This window comes from Erpetoichthys calabaricus, chromosome 10, assembly GCF_900747795.2.
Source record: "Erpetoichthys calabaricus chromosome 10, fErpCal1.3, whole genome shotgun sequence".
Taxonomy (NCBI): Eukaryota; Metazoa; Chordata; class Cladistia; order Polypteriformes; family Polypteridae; genus Erpetoichthys; species Erpetoichthys calabaricus.
Genome location: NC_041403.2, coordinates 9590855 through 9615922, shown reverse-complemented (window position 1 = coordinate 9615922; position 25068 = coordinate 9590855). Strand labels below are relative to the sequence as shown.

The 25068-nt window shown below is 38.4% G+C and overlaps 2 protein-coding genes and 1 long non-coding RNA gene across 7 annotated transcripts in view; 2 read left to right on the top strand and 1 right to left on the bottom strand.

The window, feature by feature from the left end:
• The window catches only part of LOC127529390 (uncharacterized), a 706297-nt gene that overhangs the window by 250603 nt on the left and 430626 nt on the right, over nucleotides 1–25068 (top strand). The window lies entirely within an intron of this gene.
• mpl (MPL proto-oncogene, thrombopoietin receptor) overlaps nucleotides 1–25068 on the bottom strand; it is a 522581-nt gene that overhangs the window by 263802 nt on the left and 233711 nt on the right. The gene's annotated exons all lie outside the window — the stretch shown is intronic.
• The window catches only part of tut4 (terminal uridylyl transferase 4), a 124021-nt gene that overhangs the window by 84969 nt on the left and 13984 nt on the right, over nucleotides 1–25068 (top strand). For 4 of the 5 annotated variants that reach the window (XM_051932698.1, XM_028810861.2, XM_051932699.1 and 1 more), the window contains exons 15-26: nucleotides 5873–5956; nucleotides 8872–8975; nucleotides 10505–10562; nucleotides 10655–10758; nucleotides 10837–10926; nucleotides 17858–17971; nucleotides 18768–18845; nucleotides 19228–19405; nucleotides 19640–19687; nucleotides 19770–19852; nucleotides 20147–20262; nucleotides 23856–24010. In XM_051932698.1, the coding sequence (XP_051788658.1) occupies nucleotides 5873–5956; nucleotides 8872–8975; nucleotides 10505–10562; nucleotides 10655–10758; nucleotides 10837–10926; nucleotides 17858–17971; nucleotides 18768–18845; nucleotides 19228–19405; nucleotides 19640–19687; nucleotides 19770–19852; nucleotides 20147–20262; nucleotides 23856–24010 (1212 nt within the window). The remainder of the gene's footprint in view (nucleotides 1–5872; nucleotides 5957–8871; nucleotides 8976–10504; nucleotides 10563–10654; nucleotides 10759–10836; nucleotides 10927–17857; nucleotides 17972–18767; nucleotides 18846–19227; nucleotides 19406–19639; nucleotides 19688–19769; nucleotides 19853–20146; nucleotides 20263–23855; nucleotides 24011–25068) is intronic. The other variant, XM_028810862.2, reaches the window with a different exon arrangement.

Genomic DNA, 25068 nt, shown 5'->3' with positions numbered 1-25068 from the left:
CCGCTGGGTTTGACTCAGGGGTGCTTTCGGTGCTTCTTCATTGCATATATGCAAACATCACTAAACGAAGGTTGTATATGTGGTGGTGTTCATGTTCGGGCGGCGGTTGTATTGTGACGTGAAGTTTAGTTTACAGGTTGTGTTGTGTTGTTTGGGTGCCACCTACTGACTCTGGGAAGCCGCTAGGTTTGACTCTGGGACGCACTGCTCATGCGCTTCGGTGCATCTGGCATCCGTGCATATATACAACCTTCGTTTAGTAATATAGATATGCTTACATATAAAATCCGCGATAGAGTGAAGCTGCGAAAGTCGAAGCGCAATATAGCGAGGGATTACTGTACATGGTGAGTGCAATAAGCAGTGTTTGTCATATATATATATATATATATATATATATATATATATATATATATATATAACTTAGCCGATGTCAGTGAGCATTTGCTGCTTTACCCTTTATAAGCATTGATGGCTGCATTTTTATACCAATAGGCACGGTGATAGGCTAGTGGGCAGAGCAGAGTGGTATGTTGTTCACCCTTTTAGTTTCTGTTGAAGGAAATTATGTATTTAAAAAGTTGCATTAAAAACTAAAGCATCTGTGCTCTTAAAATGATCTTTCTTTGTTCCTACCAGAAAATTGATCAGGTCACAGCTCTCCAACTGTAAGCATCCAGGAGTCTCTGTGTGCTTTTCATGTTCTTTTGGTATTTTAACTTTCTTTTCTGAAGTATGTGACAACTCATGTCCCATCACAGGAACAGGAGGTGTAGTAGTCAGGATCAAAGTACCAATGAGTGAGTAAGTAAGTAAAAATGTATTTATAGAGCACCTATCACAGACAAATGTCACAAAGCACCGAACAATAAAATGAAATATCAAAAAACATAGAGAACATGAAATATCACAAAACAAAACAAAATAAAAACAAGGCTACACAAATGCCTGTCTGAACAAATATGTCTTAAGTTGACATTTGAACAATTTAGTAGATTTTGCTAGATTCTGCAGACCTCATGATTCCATAACCTTGCAGTCATAGCTAGAAATGCACAATTCCCACATGTGTTTAATCTGGTACAAGGAACCAAAAGGAGATCTAAATGAGCAGATCTAAGGGCACGGCCCAAGGTGTAATTTTGTAAAAGGTTTGTGATATATTGGGGAGCTTGCCCATGCAGATCTCTGTAAGTAAGAACCAGAATTTTGAACTGGATCCTAAATTCCATTGGGATCCAATGTAGAGTATGTAAAATTGGGGAAATATGGGGTCCATTTATGTGAATGTGTTAATACCCTAGCAGCTACATTTTGGAAAGTCTGAAGATGAGACAAATCAGCTTTATATAGGCAGGTAAAGAGGGAATTGCAGTAATCCAGAAGTGACAAGGCGAAAGCATGGATAAGCATTTCCATTTCAGCCCTGGTAACAATGGATCTCAACTTGTTAAAAATTCTTAAAGTGAAAAAACAACACAGAGACACCTGAAATGTGCATCATACCTCAAAGATTGATAAAAAATGACACCTAAATTACGTAGGGATGCTTGAGAGAAGGTGGAGATGGTGGAAGATTTTTGAGAAACTGCCGGGCGCAGATGCAGAGGGGCAAAGATTAAAACCTCAGTTTTCTGAGTATTTAACTTTAAGTAGTTGGCAAGTAGCCAATTATTGACCTCCTTTAGATAGTCAACCAAAGAAGACAACTTGTATACTGTAGTTGTTTTTGCTTAAAAGAACAATAAACCTGAATATCATCAGCATAAACATGGTAGGGGATTCCATTAAAAGAATTGGTGATTTGAGCTAGAGGAAGCATATAAAGTGAAAAACAAGATAGGTCTGAGGACAGATCTTTGGGGGATCCTACAAGTCAAACTGGAGAAACTGCTGCTATAAGATAAATATGAGGTAAACCATGCCTAGGTTAAACCAGTGATACCCACAGAATGATTTATCTTTACTAAGAGGGTCTAAGGAGTCCTTATCAAAATTCAAAAATACCTTTCGGTTTTTATAAAAAGTGATTTTTATTGCATCAAAATATAAAAGAGCCAACCCAGAAAACGTTAAAAAAGTAAAAGTTCAAAAAGTATTACATACAGACCAATGGCAAAAACAAAATGAGGGGAAAAAATTAATCCATTCAAATGGATTTGACATCCTCTTTGTCCTGCAAAATGTCAAAGAAAGAAGAGTGTTTCACACCTATAATTGAAGACATTCAACACCTTTTGATTTCTGTGATCCTCCTCCCAGACATGCACTGCTTACTTTTAATCCTTTTGTGGTTTTACATGCATAAGTTAACAACAGTGTGGTCTTTACACCTTTATGCATTATGACATGATTAATAATAGATATTTTATTTATATAGCGCCTTTCCCATGCTCAAGGCACTTACAGAATATAAGAAAGAACGGCAGGGTATACAGTATATAGCATTGTACAAACCAGATAAATAAATAAAGAAGATTACGACAGTGAATTAAGAGAAAAAAAAAAGCCTAACGAACAACATAATTGATGGTCTGCACACACACATACAGATTACATGAGCATCTTGACAGAGAAGTAAACTGAGAGAAGGGTAATAAAGTCAAGTAGAGCTAAAAGCCTTCCTGAACAGATGAGTTTTGAGTTGTTTTTTAAAAGAATTCATGGAGTCAGCTGATCTAATTTCGGTAGGTCATTCCAGGGTCTGGGTGCTATACAGTTGAAGGCTTTGTCACCCATGGAGTGTAGATTAGTGTGGGGCACAACAAGATTGCCTGAATCAGAGGACCTTAGTGGGCGGACAGACACATAATGATGGAGAAGGTCACTAATGTAGTTTGGCGCAGGTCGTTTAAGGCTTTGTAGGTTATTAGTAGGATTTTATATTCGATTCTGTAAGACACAGGGAGCCAGTGAAGACGGAGCAGGATGGGTGTGATGTGCTCGCTGCTGCTGGTTCAAGTAAGGACTGTTGCAGCTGAGTTTTGAATAAGCTGGAGCTGTGATATAAGATTAGAAGGGGCACCTGCCAGTAGGGAATTACAATAATTGATGCGGGATGTGATAAAAGCAGGGACAAGTTTCTCAGCATTAGAGAAGGAGAGGAAGGAGCGAACACGGGATATGTTACGGAGGTGCAACTAAGAAAGTTTCTTAATGTGATTTATGTGGTCGGAATAAGAGAGGGAGGAATCAAAAATGACACCAAGATTCTTTACAGGTAGAGGCAGGTCTGATGAGATCACCGCCAAGATGGACTGGGAAAGAGCTCATTTTATTAAGTTGCATTTTAGTCCCAATTTGCAGGAGTTCAGTTTTATTGCAATTTAATTTTAAAGAGTTCTGCTCCATCCAGGTTTTAATTTCACTAAGGCAGGTTGTGAGCTGAGAAAGATCTGATGAAGTTCCACTTTTAACATTGAAGTAGAGTTGAGTATCATCTGCGTAAAAATGATAACCCAGTCCATAGCTACGAATAATATGGCCAAGGGGAAGCATGTAAATACAGAAGAGCAGAGGGCCGAGGACAGAGCCCTGAGAAATTCCTTGTGTGACTGGTGCTGAGCTGGATCTGCTGTTGCCAAGACTAACAAACTCTTGCTTATCAGTCAGATAGGACTTGAACCATTGCAGGGCAGTGCCAGAGATACCCACAATGTTCTCCATTCTGGACAGTAGAATGTCATGTCTGACAGTGTCAAATGCTGCACTGAGGTCTAATAGAATTACAGTGATCCCTCGCTATATCGCGCTTTGACTTTCACAGCTTCACTCCATCGCGGATTTTAAATGTAAGCATATCTAAATATATATCACGGATTTTTTGCTGGTTCACGGATTTCTGCAGACAGTGGGTCTTTTAATTTCTGGTACATGCTTCCTCAGTTGGTTTGTCCAGTTGATTTCATACAAGGGACGCTATTGGCAGATGGCTGAGAAGCTACCCAACCAGAGCACATATTACGTATTAAATAAAACTCCTCAATGATATACAATATGCTTCCCACGCGGTGCTTTGCATACTTGAAAGGCCAAACAGCATGTATTGATTTTTGATTGTTTGCTTTTCTTTGTCTCTCTCACTCTCTCTGACATTCTCTGCTCCTGATGGAAGGGGTGTGAGCAGAGGGGCTGTTCGCACACTGGCCTAGAGGATACGGACGCTCCTCTAAAAAATGCTGAAAGACTACCTTCACATTGCTCCCTTCCTTGCAGCTGCTTTGTCAGGCGGTGCTTCGCATACTCAAAAGCCCGAACAGCCCTATTGATTTTTGATTGTTTGCTTTTCTCTATCTCTCTGACATTCTTTGCTCCTGTCGCACAATCCTTTGAAGAGGAAGATATGTTTGCATTCTTTTAATTGTGAGACGGAACTGTCATCTCTGTATTATCATGGAGCACAGTTTAAACTTTTGACTAAAGGGTGTTATTTCATGTCTAGAGGGCTCTAATAATGTTAAAAAAACGTATTTAGAAGGCCGTAAACAGGTTTTCTATGCTCTAACTGCGAAAATATTCGATTTATAAATAAAGAATCCTACTTCGCGGAAATTCATTTTTCACGGTAGAGTCTGGAACAGATTAACCGTGATAAACGAGGGTTTACTGTAATATTAATAAACAAAGGATTCTGCTTGCGTGCCCATCAATTTGCAATTGAAGCTGAACTGCTAAGCACATCTTCCTCGGTTAAAACACCAGGTCATGATCCACAGTAACACACACAAACGAACATACAAACGACTCAGGACAGCAGTTTGATCCCCACCAGGATTGTGGCACAATGTGCCTGATACCAGTCTCAGTTGAAGAGTTCTTCAAACTGAGACACACAAAGTGCCAACTCTTCCCCCTCTGACGGAACACCGGATGCGCCCGGAACAGATGCCAGCATCTTCCCACGTGAACCCAGGGAAAGAGCTTCAAACAATCCTGGTAAGACAAAGAAAGAGTCCCCATCATACACCTGTTACTGTGTGAACCCCATAAAAAGGGAAAAACTTTGAAAGGTACAACTAGTGAAGCATTTCTTCACAGAGTAGTTTAAATCTATTCTTGTCACTTAATGTAACCATAGCTAACACCCTTTCCAGTTGCTGACAGCACTGCTATTAAAATGTATTTTAGTGGTGCACAGGAACAGCCCACCATTTTCAGAGTATGCAGAATCTGTTAGCAAAGGCAATCATCAGGAGCTTAAACTGTGTGACGTTGACATAAGAGTATGTGCTCTTTGAACAGTACTTTAGAACAATATGGATTATGAGATAACATTTTCTCTGTATGCACCTCTAAACCCTGTCAAAGTCTGTGTGAATCATTTCTACACCTGTGCTCAGCCTACGGCTTATTCCTGCATTGACATTTAGCCACTTTAATTGATTTTCTAACCCTGTATTGGCATTTCACGTATGTTTCCGAATTGACCTCCTGAAATGCTTTGCCACATGCCTTTAGAAAATTGCTGATGTCACTGATGAGCAGTGGTTTCTTATTTGGAAATATGTTAATATTGTGTTCAGTCATGTTTCATTCTACATTAAAAATGACAAAATACTTGAAATAATGTTTTCAAGTAATCTGAATAAGCAAGGGATGGATGGTCACTCCAGCCTGAGCTGTTTCATATTTTGTGTCTAGAAATGCCACAACAGGCTCATGCTCCTCCTAACTCTGTATTGGACAAGGCTGGTTAAAATAATGGATGTTTGCTTTGACAAATAGATGGGAGGATAAATGAAATAATATTGGGATTCATACAGAGACGTGTCATCTAATTTATTTATTACTGTTTTAAATTACAGTGTGCATTTATTTCAGCAGATAAAATTATTGTACTGTCATTTTGTGTTTTTGTTTTCCTCTGTCACAGATGAAAGGTCTGTTCCTATTGAACAACAAAAGAGGGAGCAGATACTGGCAGGTCTAGAGAGGTTCATTCGCAAAGAATACGATGGTAAGAGGACCTGAATTAGATCTAAATCTTACAGTAACTGAACATACAATTAAGCATATAGCTGTCTTTTGAAGATTGTAGTCACTCCTGTTTTGTTTTAAACTTTTCTTTTAAATGTCCGCAATAGAAATAAAATCCTGTAATACTTCTTTATACTCCCTGCTCTGCTCTCCAATAAATGCAAGTTATCGCAAATATACTAATAACCCAATTGTGCTTTACTCACTTAGAATATGGAACCAAATTAGAAAGCATTTTAAGATGGAAAATCTTTTATCGGTGGCACCTCTGCAAGAAAACCACCTCTTTCAACCCTCGCAAACATATCCAGTATTTAATACCTGGAAACGTTTTGGGATTAAAATGCTCAGAGATCTTTATATAGACAACATATTTGCATCTTTTGAACAATTACGTTCAAAATTCAACCTCCCAGCTACACATTTCTTTCACTATCTTCAAATTAGAAATTTTGTTAAACAGAAATTGCCCGATTTTCCCCACCTCGCACCCTCCACAATGCTGGAAAAAAAACTGCTCATTGCTGAGGAATTAAACACCATTTCCGCATTATATAAAATCCTATTAGAGTCCCTACCTTTCAAAGATCCAAGAGGACATTGGGAAGAAGATATCTTAATTAATATATCAGAAAAGGAGTGGAAGGTAGCAAAGCAGAGAATTCTCTCGAGCTCCATATGCGCAAAACATAGAATTATTCAACTAAAAATTATGCATCGAGCTCATCTGTCTCGCTTAAAACTGTCCAAAATGTTTCCAAGGCAAGACCCAACCTGCGAACACTGTAACCAAGCTCCTGCCTCACTGGGTCACATGTTCTGGGTCTGCACCAAATTAGCATCATTTTGGACAGAAATTTTTAAGTGCCTTTCAGACAACCTTGGGGTCACAATCCCTCCTAACCCATTAACAGCTGTTTTCGGTGTTCTTCCAGATGGACTTGAAGTGGAAAAGGACAAGCAAACGGTGATTGCATTCACTACACTTTTGGCACGCAGACTTATTCTGTTAAATTGGAAGAATCCTAACTCTCCTCTGATAAGTCAGTGGGAAACCGATGTTTTATATTATTTGAAATTGGAAAAAATCAAATTCTCAGTTAGAGGATCTGTACAAATTTTTTTCAAAACCTGGCAGGATCTGATCAATATCATTTTAGAATAAGAGAAATAACTATTACCGCATTTAATTCCCTTCTCCATCTCTTATTTACATATATATTTATTTTCTCCCTTTCCTTTGCTTATTTTTGTCTTATTAAAAAGCCCTAAGCAATTCTCCTTTAGCTAAGCTCTCCTTCTCAGGGGTGGGGTTTGATTTGTCTTTAATTTGTTTGGTTATAAATTGATCTATTTGTATGGAATGATTACAATAAAATTAATAAAATAAAGATAAAAAAAAAAAATGTTAATTAAACACACGTCTTTTTTTCCTTACTGTTCTGCTAGTTCTTAACACTGTTTGCTTTTTATTTAAGAACCTTTGGACTTCCATTATGCTTCTGGCAAACTTGATATTCAAGCTTTTAAAAATTGCTGTATGCATGCCATCAGTAGTGTTAGAAACAAATATTTAGTAGTAAACTTTTCTTACAGAATGTACTGTTTTAATGTGATATCGTAACTGGATTCACATAAATTCCGTTGTACAGTTGAGTTCATCATTTGGAGCATGAAGGAAATCCAGCACAAGTTCCAGTTCCAGCTCTCAGCAATGAGCACATACCCTGTTTTGTTGACTGGTTTCTGTTTCTTCCGAAGCAAATACAGTACCTCATCCTATTGTGGACAAGGGCTGTGGAGGTGCAGCTGTGTAGCCAGATTGAGAGTCACAAAATTCTTACTCGACTTTAAGTCAAGGACTTGCATCTGAAGTGCTTGAATAAGCAGAGCTAAAAACTTTGACAAATGTTGATTTTTTTTACACACTAATACAAACACACAAATACACCAGTTCCAAATGTAGTTTGCTTTTAAACTTAATTCAGGAATCCTGACATCCACAACAAGCTGGGCTGCAGCAGTTGTGCAAGGGATGCCCTGTGATTAGAACTCTCAAGCACAAGCGAGACATAAGAATAAAGAGTGTCCTTAACAGACCGTGCAGCTCCACAGTGTACAGTATGTATGTTATGCACATAATGTATTAGAGCTGATTTTAATTTTGTACTCGCAGATATTGGAACTGTTACATCTTTTTACATTCTTTTTTTAATTAATCAAGTCTAACCCCCATCAAAAAACAAATGATTAAAAAAAATGAAAATCTGTTAGAATTTTTCTATTAATGAAAAAAAAAAATTCTGTATTTCACTGCTGCGTCAATGACGTATTGAGCAAGCTGGACAAAGTATTTTCCAGCTACAAAACCATAGTACGTGTATTTTTAAGGCATTTTTTATGTCTTGTTACTTCATGCTTGCCGGGAACATATCTTGGTTGTCTCAGAGCTCATATAGATTGTCTCCTTATATTCTGAATCTAAAACCCAGTGAAAGCCTGATACGGAGGGCTATACTTGCTGGTTTTGATTTTCCTGTGTCCATCTGCCTTCTCTGTTTTCTCAGTATGACAGTTTCAGCATTGTTAGTTAGAAAACAAACTTTGATCATTCTTAAAATGTGGGAAGGCCTATTAGTTCCACCATAGAAGTTAATGTTGAAACCTTATTTTATCAAAGCTATTGCCCCATTGTTAACCCCCGAGAGTAAATGAAAGTTGTGTTAAACAAAAGTATTTGTAGATTTAGCACAGGAGTAAAACTTGACATGTTGCAGTAGCATTTCCTTCTGTAAGCAAAAGTAATTCTTTCAGTGGGCAGTGGCTCTTAAAAATTAGTTATAAAGTATTTCCACTTTATGTATTTATTGCTTTATTTTCTTTCTCTTAAAACAGAAAAGGCAAGGTTATGCTTGTTTGGCTCCTCAAAAAATGGCTTTGGGTTTCGGGATAGTGACCTGGATATCTGCATGACTCTGGAAGGTCATGAAACAGCAGAGGTATTTATTTATGTATTTATTGTTTTTGGAAAGTGAAAATATTTTTCAGAGATTTTCTTTTTGCAGATAATCTTTTACCATCGCTGTTTAAGGGTGTATTTAAAGCCTCACTTTGATCTTTCCTAAGAAAAACATAATAATCAATACTTTTAAGTAAAAAAATGAAGGGAGCATTGAATCTAATCCCTAAAGAGTCAGTGAATAGTACAATTCTGCCCATCCTTCTGTTTTCTACTAGAATCTCCTGGTTTAAGGTGGTGTGTGGTGGATTTATATTTTCATTTTTTTTGTTAATTTTTGCTGAGAACATAAACTGACTAGAGCCCACACTCCACTCTTCATCGTTGCCATTTTCAAAATGAGGGGCCTTTTCATTACGTATGTTTGTCATTCTTAGATAATTAACTCCTTAATCAGTGATAGCATCATATGTATGGATAATGCTATTTAAAGCAAGGAACAACTTATCACCCGAGGACAATTTGAATAGAGAATTGGAAAGGTTTAAGTAGCTTTGAATGCAGCATTGTAATGGGCTTTGGCTTAAGTATGTTGGGAGTTGCAACTGTGTGGCAGTTTTGCACTGTCTTGATGTCATAAGTGTAAAGCAACTGGGCCACCAGCCGAAAAACATCCAGGCTGCATGTTTCTCATGGCTGAAAATAGAAATTGATTAAAGTAACTGACAGAGGTATGGATTGGCAGACAAGACACAGTCGGACATTAGTGGCACTGAACATACAGTATATAGTCCCATAGATGGTCTTTAGCAGCTACTAGTCCAATTGATTTATGCTTTTTTTTTTAGCAAAACACAAAAGTGGTTGGTAGCTGTAGGCTTATGTGCACAAACATTGGACATGAAGGATCTCAGCGTAGTAACTTGGTCAAATTAACTGTGATTTTGGCTGATTTTTTGCTGATAGAACCTCATTGGCCCTCTGATACATACCATATGGTATAAGCAATGCCAGTTATTGGTGATATAATGGTTTTGGATGTGTAGTTTTTTTGTGGAAAATGTTGGATTCACTAATGCGATAAAGCAGGGTTTTAATGCCACAAGGCACCTGAACACTATTGCTGATATCCCTTCATAACAGCAGTTATACCTATCTGAGAACTTCATCAGAAGGACATTGCTCTATGCGATTAAGAATCCTGAATGTAGTGAACTTAATAAACTAGCCTTCCCAGTCCACATTTTGACTGTATTTGGACATCTGTGGAATGACGTGGAGATTGTTATTCAGAATAGGACGTTACCTCCTGCTAATTCAACTGATTGAAGAAGCATGGGAATCAAAGTGGGCCAGCATCCCTCTACATCACTTTTGGTACTTTGGTGAGGCCATGTTCCAACAAGTTCACATTGTTGTTTGAGTAAATGAGGATCAACTCCCTGTTAAGTACACGTGCCTAATAATGCATCTGTTCAGTGGGTATGCTTTGAGCCTAGTTTTGTTTTAGTAGTTAGCAAAACTTGAATAAAATATGTTCCTTGTTATTTCTTTTCTCTGCCTATTCAGAAGTTGAATTGTAAAGAAATTATTGAAAGTTTGGCTAAGATTCTCAAGAAGCATTCAGGTATTTCAGAGTCTTTTTTAAACTTGTTAATTTTAAAACCAGGTACTTTTTGTCATTTAATCATGTTTTTCTTCATTTGTATATCTATACAGGTTTACGAAATATCTTGCCTATAACAACAGCTAAAGTGCCTATAGTCAAATTTGAACATAAGCAAAGTGGACTGGAAGGCGATATAAGTTTATACAATACATTGGTAGGATTATTTCTATTACCTGAAAATTTTACAAAAAAGGCATATTCTAAAAATATTTTTCTATATTTTTAAAACCAGGCTCAACATAACACCAGGATGTTGGCTACTTATGCAGCTATTGATTCTCGGGTACAGTTCTTGGGGTACACAATGAAGGTTTTTGCAAAGGTAATTAATATGTGCCACACAATTAGAACTTTAATCATTTGTGTTTGCTTTGGACAAGTTGGAAAGAGGCATGTCAAGAATTTTTGGTTTGTATAGTTATTCTGTGTTATGCAGTCATTTAATAGTAAAGTGATAGAAGTTAATACATACAACTGTATAAATTGTAGACTACCTTACAAGGCACCAGACAGCCATTGTATTATGTGGGCACTTTGTTTTCTGAACACTGGCAAGCTTTTCTCCACTTCATGGAAAATTTTCAAAGCAGAAATATAAGACATTTAGTACATATTGGAGACTTTCAGGTGTCTATGAATTAATATGGTATTATTAAAAATATTTTTTCCCCACAGAAAATCATAAATAAATGAAATCCATTACCAAACAGTATGCTTAGCCGAAGTACCTTGGCTCAGTACAATTTTGGATATATATATATGAATAGAAGCTCGTAAGTTTTATCAGATTAAATAGCCCAGCCTTATTAGCTTTCAGTTATGATTTATATAAATATACCGTATATACTCATGGGAAAGTTCTCTTGCAGATAAGTCAGGAGTTGATTTTACAGTATAATTTCTGGTATTTTATAATGTCATATAAGTTGAATGCGGAAAACTCACGCTAATGGTACAAGGGATTACGATACGCTAACGCCCACCTGAGAGAGTAACCACAGAGTACACTGCCTTTTTTTCTATGTGGGTGCAGCAATGCGCTGTATCAGTGTGCGCTCCTAACCTCTCTCTCTATTGTGCCTACATGACCACACGGTAATACCTGAACTATTCCGAAGCAACATTTGCACTGATTTGTATTATTTTGTATCTCACACCCTCATACACCTTTATCATATGAGCATCCCTTATCTACAGTGGAGTGTTCGATCAGAAGAAAATACAGTGGTGTGAAAAACTATTTGCCCCCTTCCTGATTTCTTATTCTTTTGCATGTTTGTCACACAAAATGTTTCTGATCATCAAACACATTTAACCATTAGTCAAATATAACACAAGTAAACACAAAATGCAGTTTTTAAATGATGGTGTTTATTATTTAGGGAGAAAAAAAATCCAAACCTACATGGCCCTGTGTGAAAAAGTAATTGCCCCCTTGTTAAAAAATAACCTAACTGTGGTGTATCACACCTGAGTTCAATTTCCGTAGCCACCCCCAGGCCTGATTACTGCCACACCTGTTTCAATCAAGAAATCACTTAAATAGGAGCTGCCTGACACAGAGAAGTAGACCAAATGCACCTCAAAAGCTAGACATCATGCCAAGATACAAAGAAATTCAGGAACAAATGAGAACAGAAGTAATTGAGATCTATCAGTCTGGTAAAGGTTATAAAGCCATTTCTAAAGCTTTGGGACTCCAGCGAACCACAGTGAGAGCCATTATCCACAAATGGCAAAAACATGGAACAGTGGTGAACCTTCCCAGGAGTGGCCGGCCGACCAAAATTACCCCAAGAGCGCAGAGACGACTCATCCGAGAGGTCACAAAAGACCCCAGGACAACGTCTAAAGAACTGCAGGCCTCACTTGCCTCAATTAAGGTCAGTGTTCACGACTCCACCATAAGAAAGAGACTGGGCAAAAACGGCCTGCATGGCAGATTTCCAAGACGCAAACCACTGTTAAGCAAAAAGAACATTAGGGCTCGTCTCAATTTTGCTAAGAAACATCTCAATGATTGCCAAGACTTTTGGGAAAATACCTTGTGGACTGATGAGTCAAAAGTTGAACTTTTTGGAAGGCAAATGTCCCGTTACATCTGGCGTAAAAGGAACACAGCATTTCAGAAAAAGAACATCATACCAACAGTAAAATATGGTGGTGATAGTGTAATGGTCTGGGGTTGTTTTGCTGCTTCAGGACCTGGAAGGCTTGCTGTGATAGATGGAACCATGAATTCTACTGTCTACCAAAAAATCCTGAAGGAGAATGTCCGGCCATCTGTTCGTCAACTCAAGCTGAAGCGATCTTGGGTGCTGCAACAGGACAATGACCCAAAACACACCAGCAAATCCACCTCTGAATGGCTGAAGAAAAACAAAATGAAGACTTTGGAGTGGCCTAGTCAAAGTCCTGACCTGAATCCAATTGAGATGCTATGGCATGACCTTAAAAAGGCGGTTCATGCTAGAAAACCCTCAAATAAAGCTGAATTACAACAATTTTGCAAAGATGAGTGGGCCAAAATTCCTCCAGAGCGCTGTAAAAGACTCATTGCAAGTTATCGCAAACGCTTGATTGCAGTTATTGCTGCTAAGGGTGGCCCAACCAGTTATTAGGTTCAGGGGGCAATTACTTTTTCACACAGGGCCATGTAGGTTTGGATTTTTTTTTCTCCCTAAATAATAAAAACCATCATTTACAAACTGCATTTTGTGTTTACTTGTGTTATATTTGACTAATGGTTAAATGTGTTTGATGATCAGAAACATTTTGTGTGACAAACGTGCAAAAGAATAAGAAATCAGGAAGGGGGCAAATAGTTTTTCACACCACTGTATGTAGCTGGTTTTAAATTAAATTGAAGTGGCGGAAGAAATTGGTAACTGTGCTGCTGCAACAAAATTACATGCGTCTGAGGAACTGATGTGAGATTGGAGGAGGCAAGAAGAACTAAGTGTCGCATTTTTGAACTGGCCTATAAGTCGGGGTCTGATTTTATGATCAATTTTTCGTGTTTCAAGACCCGACTTATACGTGAGCCTGAGTGGCATTGGGTTTTTCTGCAGATATAAAATTAATTAAAGATGCTTTTTTTGAACTACATCATGTTTTACAATGAAACCTTGAGTAGATAATTTTACCTGAAACTGCCCCAGTTTTGAAATAAACAATTGATTTGTAAACTTTATGTTGTGGTGACTCAGGGCACTGGTATTGGATACTGGTGGTGTTGGTCTTGTAATTATGAATTTAAAATATATTCAGTCACATGATATTGTATGCATTGAGCATCTTTTGTCACCACTGCTACTAATGTGACATACAGTGTTTCCTAAAATGTAAGTGTTTTTGCATAATCTATCTATATATATATATAATTCACTAAGCCGCCGCCAGAGCAAGCAAGACACCCATGGAAGCACGCAGGACGGAGCCACGCCCACCAACTCTAAGACCATTGGATATGACGACAACTTGCAGAGCCACGCCCACCAACTCGGATGCGACGACACAGAAAAAACGGCTTCATTTATGTTCGTCTGTGCTAGAGTCCACATGCACCTCTGAGCCACGTTGACTGTTCATAGAGGCATGTTTCTCGCGGATGTGAATCGCTATATGCAGCGTGTAAAACAGTTTGTGAGGAGTATCCTATGGGATCCTTAAAACAATCCTTTAAAACTGAGGTTAAAACACAATGAAGGAAGCAGTCTTTAAAAACCAATAAACCCTGTGTCTCTGTTTCATTAGCGTCTCACCTGCTTCACCGATGCAGGCCCTGCAACAGTCGAGACGCTCTCTGAGCAGCTGACCTTCTCTGTGCCTGACTCCACTACTGTCAGTTGCCTGATTAAAAATGGCCTTTTCAAGGGGAGCTATGGACCCGCTATACCACAGGAACACATTGCCTTCGAGCCTGCTCTCGCTCACTCTAATATACCGGCTTTCTCTCTCTCCTCACTCGCTCGCACACTGCACAGGGGAGAAACGCCCCCCAGCACGACTCCACCCGGAAACCGTTTCAGCCACACTTCCACGGCCCTCGCTACGCGGTGAGCGCGATGATTATTTATTTAAAAATGGCCTTTTGAAGGGGAGCCGTGGACCCACTATACCACAGGAACACCTGTGACATTGCCTTCACATTGTTTTCCTTTTATTTCTGATCCCGTCGAGCAGATCAAACACCCAGACAAACAACACTGAATAATCAATAGCTGCAACTACTTTGCCCGCCCCATCTCCTCAACTGAGTCAGTTTCGTCTCTGTTCAGCAGTGTTTCCCAAACTTGGTCCTGGTGAACCCCTATGGCTGCAGGGTTTTGTTCCAACTGGATTCCTAATCATTACTGCCAGTGAAACTCATCTGGGATAAGTCAGATTTTCAAACGCAGCCGTGTAGCAGATTAGTCAACTTGGATGTAATTATCCGAGATGAATGCGCGCCCCCGTGCTGAGTGAAAAGCCAATGTATATTGAGTCTAGAAAACATGATCAGCAAGTCTTTGATAGGCTGCAACAAAATGATGAAAGAACGGGCACATTTTTTTGAGGATATGACTGTGAGTGAATGAAAAGATGGAACTCTGGAGTGAGCAACATACAATTGTCAATGACTGAAAACGGGATATGCATGACAGAGCCCCGCCCGCCAACTCTAACCCTTCTCCCGTGTCATGCTCATGTGCCCGCATGCAACACCTCACCAAACACCGTCTCAGTCGCTTTCGTCTCTGCTACAGTCCACATGCACCACTGAGCCACGTTGACTTTTCATTGTTCTTTTCGGTTCCGGCTGCTTTTAGCGTATCCCATGGTCTCTGTCTTGCGTGCCATGGTCGGCTGCTTAGTGAATTATACAGGGAAATCTGGGAAATAAGGACAGTTTATGAGGTAGCAGCTGCGATACTTTTACACTCCTGTACATTGTGGTGAATGCTGGTAACAGTCAGGCAGGCGGGCAAGCCAACAAAAACACTATGCTCTTAGTATGGTATGAATCAGGTTTTTGTAGACAAAGGTTTTCTCCGTTCCTGCAGAACCATCTAAGAAGAAGCATGTTTGTCGCGGATGGGAATCGCTGTATGCACCGTGTAAAACAGTTTGCGAGGGTGGATGCGGTTGTGCGTATCCCATGACGCGGGAGGAGGGTTAGAGTTGGTGGGCGGGGCTCTGTCGTGCGTATCTCATGGTCTTAGAGTTGGCGGGCGTGGCTCTGTCGTGCGTATCCCATGGTCTCTGTCTTGCATGCAATGGTCGTCTGCTTAGTGATTTGTTGGTGGGCGGGGCTCTGTCTTGCTTGCCATGGACTTAATGAATTATATATATACACAGGTGCTGGTCATAAAATTAGAATATCATGACAAAGTTGATTTATTTCAGTAATTCCATTCAAAAAGTGAAACTTGTATATTAGATTCATTCATTATACAAAGACTGATGTATTTCAAATGTTTATTTCTTTTAATGTTGATGATTATAACTGACAACTAATGAAAGTCCCAAATTCAGTATCTCGGAAAATTACAATATCAATTAAGACCAATGCAAAAAAAGGATTTTTAGAAATGTTGGCCAACTGAAAGGTATGAACATGAAAAGTATGAGCAGGTACAGCACTCAATATTTAGTTGGGGCTCCTTTGGCCTGGATTACTGCAGCAATGCGGCGTGGCATGGAGTCGATCAGTCTGTGGCACTGCTCAGGTGTTATGAGAGCCCATGTTGCTCTGATAGTGGCCTTCAGCTCTTCTGAATTGTTGGGTCTGGCGTATTGCATCTTCCTCTTCACAATACCCCATAGATTTTCTATGGGGTTAAGGTCAGGCGAGTTTGCAGGCCAATCAACAACAGGGATACCATGGTCCTTAAACCAGGTACTGGTAGCTTTGGCACTGTGTGCAGGTGCCAGGTCCTGTTGGAAAATGAAATCTGCATCTCCATAAAGTTCGTTAGCAGCAGGAAGCATGAAGTGCTCTAAAACTTCCTGGTAGACGGCTGCGTTGACCTTGGACCTCAGAAAACACAATGGACCAACACCAGCAGATGACATGGCAAACCCAAACCATCGCTGACTGTGGAAACTTTACACTGGACCTCACGCAACGTGGATTCTGTGCCTCTCCTCTCTTCCTCCAGACTCTGGGACCTTGATTTCCAATGGAAATACAAAATTTACTTTCATCAGAGAACATAACTTTGGACCACTCAGCAGCAGTCCAGTCCTTTTTGTCTTTAGCCCAGGCGAGACGCTTCTGACGCTGTCTCTTGTTCAAGTGTGGCTTGACACAAGGAATGCGACAGCTGAAACCCATGTCTTGCATACGTCTGTGCGTGGTGGTTCTTGAAGCACTGACTCCAGCTGCAGTCCACTCTTTGTGAATCTCCCCCACATTTTTGAATGGGTTTTGTTTCACAGTCCTCTCCAGGGTGCGGTTATCCCTATTGCTTGTCCACTTTTTTCTACCACATCTTGTCCTTCCCTTCGCCTGTCTATTAATGTGCTTGGACACAGAGCTCTGTGAACAGCCAGACTCTTTAGCAATGACCTTTTGTGTCTTGCCCTCCTTGTGCAAGGTGTCAATGGTCGTCTTTTGGACAACTGTCAAGTCCGCAATCTTCCCCATGATTGTGTAGCCTACAGAACTCGACTGAGAGACCATTTAAAGGCTTTTGCAGGTGTTTTGAGTTAATTAGCTGATTAGAGTGTGGCACCAGGTGTCTTCAATATTGAACCTTTTCACAATATTCTAATTTTCCGAGATACTGAATTTGGGACTTTCATTAGTTGTCAGTTATAATCATCAACATTAAAAGAAATAAACATTTGAAATACATCAGTCTGTGTGTAATGAATGAATCTAATATACAAGTTTCACTTTTTGAAAGGAATTACTGAAATAAATCAACTTTGTTATGATATTCTAATTTTATGACCAGCACCTGTAGATTATTTAGAAATATATGTTAGTAGTGTATATTACATGAACAAGTAGCAAATCTGTAGTAGGTAACCTTGATATATTGTACTAATGAAGGAAGCAGACAGATTCATTTGGCAAAAAGTCAAATAGTCTAAAAATTGATCTACAGTAAATGAATTAAAAAATGTCCCTGTATGGAAGAATGTGCTGTTCACCTTTGTTGCATAACATTTGTTACTGTTAAGTATTACTGACGATTTTAAATTATTGCAAAAGACTTAACATTATAATCACTGACTGTGTGTTATTATTTTTTTTTTTACAGCGTTGTGATATTGGTGATGCCTCCAGGGGGAGCCTGTCCTCCTATGCATATATTCTTATGGTGCTTTACTTTTTGCAGCAGAGAAAGCCACCAGTGATTCCTGTCCTGCAAGAGGTATGAAGTTGCAGTGGGTCTTTATTAAAGTCAAGCATGGAGGATGCAAACCTCTCCCTTTCTCCACCAAACATGAGCCCTTTCTGCCTACACTTATTAGACCTCTAGCCAAAATAGTTTTTTTTTTTTTCAAAATAAAACATTCCCAAACTTTTCCATATCTTACTCATAATGTTGACAAAAACTAAATGCACATGATATACAGAAAACTTATTAACACTGGCCTATTTCTAATAATTCTTATCTATTACCTAATCACCTTAATTGATAACATCCAAAGAAAAATGTGCCACATTAAAGCAGTTGCTCACATAATAGGTCTACTAGTAACTGCCCATAAATGTGCCGTAAGCCAAATATATGGGAAAGGTGGCGTCACAAAGTTAAGAGACGATGCAGTTAAGAACCATTTTACTGAAAACTCTGGCAACATCTCTGATGTACCTGTACATCTTTGTCAAGAGAGAATGATGTGAAAGTACATTATGTTACCAAACACTGTGGAAGAAAACATGCTCTACGTTCTTCCCACAAGGGGTACAGCATGTTTGAAATAATGCATATATGCTTATTCATCCCCCAACAGAAAGTTACTGTGGTTAAGCTAAACGTAAAGAACACCATCTAATAATTCTTTAGGTGCTTGACAATGACACTCCAGATTCACTCAAAAACTATTTTTGTATGTATATATACTAAAATATAACCCTAGAGTGTAAAATAACTATTTTATTATTATTATTAAAACCTATTATTGTTTACTTTATCCTGGATAACATGCATTTTTCCTTTTTAGATATTTGATGGAAAAATTGTACCCCAAAGGATGGTTGATGGGTGGAATGCATTTTTCTTTGATGACATCAATGAGCTGGTAGGCTGCTGTTTTTAAATTCCTAATGAAAATCATATTAACTTTGAGTATAAAATGTAGCAATTTTTATTTAAGGCCAATATTTCAACACTGTGTTATGATTCTATAACAGACATTTGAACTGAGATATTTAACTTACAGTTAAGTATGAAAACTTAGCTTAGGCTCTCAAATTACCCAATAATGTTGCTGTCTACTCTAAAGATTATTTTCTGCCTGGTTTAAGGTAGTCATAGATTAATTTATTTTTCCTTGCTACTTGATAGATATTTCTTTTGATTTTAGTTTTATGGTGGATACATATAACTTTTTGTTCAATGTATCTTGAAGTTTCTACAAGGATTTTCAAGACCATTTATTGCAACCTTTCTTTCTTCAATAGAAGCAGCGTTTGCCAGATTTGGGAAAGAACTCTGAGTCTGTGGGCGAATTGTGGTTGGGTTTGCTACGCTTCTACACTGAGGAGTTTGATTTCAAAGAGTATGTGATAAGCATTAGGCAGAAGAAACTGCTTACAACATTTGAGAAACAGTGGACTTCAAAATGCATAGCCATTGAAGGTAAAGGAATTTAATTAATTTCAGTCCCTGTTAGAATTCTTGTTGACCCTAATTAGAGTAATCTAGATGAGAATAAGCCATTCAGCCCACAAAGCTCTCCAGTCCTGTCCACTTAATATGCCAAATGAAAGCAAAACGGAAAAGTACTAGTACTATGTAGTTGTTTTGTATGTTTGGACAGTTCTAGGGTCCATTCATAAATGTATTTTGATCTCTATTGTGTTTCTTCTTTAGACCCGTTTGATTTGAACCACAATCTTGGAGCTGGAGTTTCTCGTAAAAGTATGTTGATACCTCTTTTGTATGTGTTTTTTCATAGTTAAGCCATACTTAAGGTTTTGAAATTTTTGTTTTCTTATTATAGTGACAAACTTCATAATGAAGGCCTTTATCAATGGAAGGAAGTTATTTGGGACACCATATTATCCCCAGCCTGGTACAGAAATGGTATGCGACAGTGGTGTAGTGCTGATCATATTTAAGTACTCATTTTTAAATAAACAAAATATGAAGAAATTCATTACATTGAGTAGCATGAGTAGAGTGAAGAAATAGCACACATCAGTGTGTACTTTATATTCAAATAAACAAAAGTGTTACCTAGAGAAGGTAAAGGCATATGCTGTTAAGCAGGGTTAATCAATACAGTTTGATTTCATTACTGTTAACCAAAAAATAGATGGCTGAGTTGAATGAGAATGGACTGAGTTAATGATTTTTTTTTTCTTTTTCTATACAAAGGAATATTTCTTTGACTCAAAGGTACTCACAGATGGAGAGCATGCCCCAAATGACAGATGTTGCAGAATCTGTGGGAAAATTGGCCATTACATGAAGGACTGTCCAAAAAGGCGCAGGTGGGCTATGAAATTGTTTTGGAAAAATTAAACCTTGAATGGCTGGTCCTCTTTATTAAATATTTTCTATAATATCAAATACATTTTTATTTTCTATCTTTACATATTAAAGGCAAAGCCCTCACTGACTCATCACTAATTCTCCCACTTTCCATATAGGTGGGAAGCTGAAATTTCACGTGCCGATTCCTTGCAGTGTACTTACAAAAAGTTAGGTATGTTTCATGTCCTATTGCAACACCCAAGGGGGGGAAACGGGTGTACCCCCTAAACTATATATATATAAATAAATAGATAGATAGATAGGGGAAACCCCTCCTCACTATTTCTGTGACTTCCAATATACGTAGGAAGCCCAAATTTCCCATGCTCATCCTTTACACTGAACTTAAAAACGTTAAGTGTGTTTCATTTCGCCGTGCCCTGTAACGAATTTTCGAAAATAACGTCATCTTTTTGGCAGTTCTCATCATTATGCCGTAAGGTACTTTTGGAACTGACCTCTCCTTTTGGCGGTTTCATTACTTATTTCCGTTAACAGAGGATTTATTTTACAGAAGAGACGCACAAGGGCCGCCCCGGTCCCCCTTCCTTTTTCCACAAGGCCGCTGTCCGCACACCTACCACGTGGTTGGCTCACCTGCCTATATACATTAACGACACCCTGCGCTCTTGTGCCTCCTCACTCACTTCCTTACTTTCCTCAGCTGTTCGTCGTGCTCACTGCTCCCTTCTTCTTTAGTTCACCGTTTCAAGCCTGTTATTGTTCACCTTGCTTCACGTCTTCCTGCTGGTGACTCCTGCCTTTTCATTTAGTTTCTTCACACTCTTAATCCTCCGGGCATGCCTCTGCATACTCTACTTTTGAAGGTCGGTGCACCAATTATGTTACTACGAAACTTACAACCACCAAAACTTTGTAACGGCACCAGGCTTCAGATAAAATCTCTGCACAAGGACCTTATTGAGGCAACTGTCTTCACAGGAAGTGGCTCAGGGGAGACTGGATTTATTCCTCACATCCCTCTCAAACCCTCTGACCTCCCATTCCAATTCAAGCTCCACCAATTTCCAGTAAGGGTCTGCTTCGCTATGACAATAAATAAGTCACAGGGCCAGTCTCTAAAAAAAAGTCGGCATTGACTTGACACAAGATTGTTTCTCACATGGCCAACTGTACGTTGCATGCTTTAGAGTAAGCTCAGCAGACAGCTTGGTCATTTTACAGCCCGAGGGCAGAACCGCAAACGTCGTTTACAAAGAGATCCTTACATCCTAAAAATGTGCATTTCTCATATACAACATTTACAATCATAAATTAAACTCTTTACAATCGTCTAATTCACTCTCAATACTAAAATAAGCCTACGACAATTACATTGACAATCATGTTATGTTATTTTTAAAATGTTTCCTTTTCTTTTTCATAATTTCTTTAACACACTACTTTTCTGCTGCGAAGCGCGGGTATTTTTCTGGTATGCAATAAAATGCACAGTTGACAACTCTTTCACTCACTCTCTCACCAACAAAAGTATTGTTTCCTATTTAGTTACAAAGCTGAAATTTGGCAGGATTGTACATTTGGCCAGTAGGTATCAACTATATATCAATATTTAGGAGTTCAAGCTTCCTTTTTGCAGATATTTATTAATATTATGCTAACTAACATTTTCTGTGCTGTGCTGAGAGTGTGCTTTATGCAAACAAAGAACAAAGCAGAAGTTGACAGCCATGCAAATAACACCACTAATAAATAGGGTAGACGGATGACTGAAGACGGGGCAGTGTCCTGGACAGGAAAAAAGAGATGCGATCACCTTGTGAAATGGATTACATGATTGGAGATGTGTGATACTACTTAAAGAAAACAGCTAGTTTGAACAATCACTCCAGTCCAGTTATTTATGATCTTTTCTACAAAGAAATGTGTCCAGGTCATTTTAGAATATCTTTGTAAAATAAGTGTAGCCGCCGAAGTATAAGATGAGTTAAAGCACAGGTAAAACTTGTGCAGAAAGAAATCTCTTAGTCCAAAAGTTTGTTTTAAAAATATTTAGTGAAAATTAAAAGCAAATAATTCACACAAGAATAAAGAAAAAAGTTGTTAAACACGTAGAATAAAAGGCAAAAAAAAGGAAAAATATATCTTCTCTAAACTTAGCTTTTCTCGAAAAACTTGTTATTTCTGTACTTAAAAGTTCTTAATTTCTTCTGTACGCCTTAAGCGTACGGTGTTGCACTTAAATAAGTGCGTTATCTTACGAGTTACTTCACACACTTAAAGGCCTGTAGGCACGGTTTAAAACCATGTGCCCTCTACACCTTACACATGGCAAGGCTGGTCACTAACTGAGAATAATGTTTAGTCAGAGCTGTTAGAAATGGCTAGAATATACCAATTCAGTTCTACTTATGGGGGTTATCGGAACCTCCCATAGATTATGCATTGTCATTTAGTAAAACATTTATGGATCTTATGTAACGTAAGTAGGAAATGGCACTTGTAATAAGGATTACTTGATTTCTTTTCATACATACTCTGCTTTATTCGATGACATGCAGGTATAAACGGTTGGTTTTAATTTAATTACATTTCTGAAAGAATATGGAACTTTTTCATTAAGCGGTAAGGATATCAACAAATATGAAACGTCTGTATGTGTGTGTGTGTATATACATACTGTATATATAAAATATGCTTTTATGCAACAGTCTTATTAAAAATGTGCTTACATTGGAATGTCTTTTGGACTCTGACTTCTCCATTGATTCTTTTAAAAGAAAACCTGAAACCAAAGCCCATTTGTTCAAGAAGGCATTTTTACCTTTTTCTGAGTTCACCCTGCTCCATCCAGGTCCTTATGATGTCATTTTTATGGTGGAAAGCTGTTTCACAAGCTGTTATTTGTAGTCTGCTTTCTATTGCATTTTATTCACATTTATGTTAGCCTCATTCTCCAAAGAAAGTGTTAAAAACTGGTCATCACTTTTGTGTCAACACCGGGTGCATATGGTGAACATCCAATGCAGAGAAATTTCCCAGCACAAGGCCAGTGTGTGTGGTGCACAGAATATTTTCTAACTATGCGGCAATGCAGACATGGCGCCTTGCAGCCAAAGTGGTAAATTCCAAGGAGAGGTTGGTTATGTGGGTGCCACAATGATGAATGAAGGGCTGAAAATGATAGAACATGCGAAAATATTTGTAGTGTCACCTTCTCATGAGAATATTAATCTTGCCCTTCCTTCACCACTTTTGGACAATCTCCTTCCTTTGTCTCTTAAAGTCAGTAATAGTAGACACAACTCTTCTTCTGTCAGCAGTGTTATGTATGCAACATTGACCAAAACCTGTCACTCCCTGACTGGGAGAACATGAACGGACCACAACAAATATGAATGTGTTTTGGCTGATGATTGTGTATACTTTGCGTTACAGTCTGCACATAGCCTTCATGTGAAAAGTATAAAACAGCCCTTGGGCTTGGCATATGGTGGGTGGCCTACTTTCTAGCATTTTTGGGAGATATGTTTTCAATTGAGTTTATAATTTTGTAATTCTAAACCTTTCGATGTTTATCTTTTAACAGAATGAAGAAGAAGGAAAATGAAAAAGATGATGACTTAAAAGAAGACGAAAGAGAGCCAAGAGAGAGGAGATGCTTCCATTGTGGTGATACTGGGCATGTGCGCAGGGATTGCCCCGAGTACCGGCAACTCCGGCAGAGAAATACTGGTGTGCCAGGTATGCCACTTAACTGTTTTTTCTTTCCCTTTTTAAAACTTACCCATAATCTGTTATGTTAAATATGCAATAATACCTGGTTTCACAAACCTTTGAATCTTTTTTGGTTGAAGGGCAGAACGTTATCGGAATGCTTCTGAGCTTGATGATATGAATTAGAATTATGCTGCAAGTCTTATGTGGGAATCTACTGAATTAAATATTGTATTTCCCTGTCCTTTCAAGGCCATCAAATGTTCTATCGCTCCTGTTTGCTCAGAATTTCAGATATTTTAAAACAAATTGCTGTGTTTAAATAAAACAAAGAGTCCTTTGTTAGGCTGACTGTTACATTTCTACATTCACATCATATGCAGATACCACAGGTTGAAATTGACCAAAAAACTCTTCTACTTGACATTTTGCTAAATGGGCCTTGCACAGCAGTATTGTAAACTAAGAACAAATACTTACACGTACAGTCATGTGGAAAAGGAAGTACACTCCATGAAAAAATGTTCAATGTATTTGAACAGGCAAACATAGATCTTCATGCAAATAGTGCCTACAGATAAAGTTCATAAACATAAATAAATGACACATACGTTTGGTGTATTCATTCTCATAATTTAAATTAATAGCAGTGCAGATGTGTCACATACAGAAAGTAAGTACACCCCTATATTTCTCACCACTTCAAATCTATAAAATTAGATTCTGGTTTTTCAGGTGAGGTAGTAATAATTTGAAGCTCCTTAAGATGATGTATGCAGGGGGAAGTTGACATTGAGGGTCTGGTGTCCTCTTTGGTATGCATGGTGACATCATTCCAAAATCAAAAGAGCTCTTTAAAGTCCTCAGAAAGAAGGCTGTGGATGCCTAGGAGTCTGGCATGGGATTTAAAAAGATTGCCAGATTTTTTGAAATCAATCATTTCACTCTATGGAAAAATCATCCACAAGTGGTGTACATTTGAAATTACTACTAATTTGTCCAGAACTGACTGGCCCAGCAAATTCTACCCAAGAGCTGACTATTTGATGCTCAAAAAAGTGTCTATAAAATATCATTACAGGATC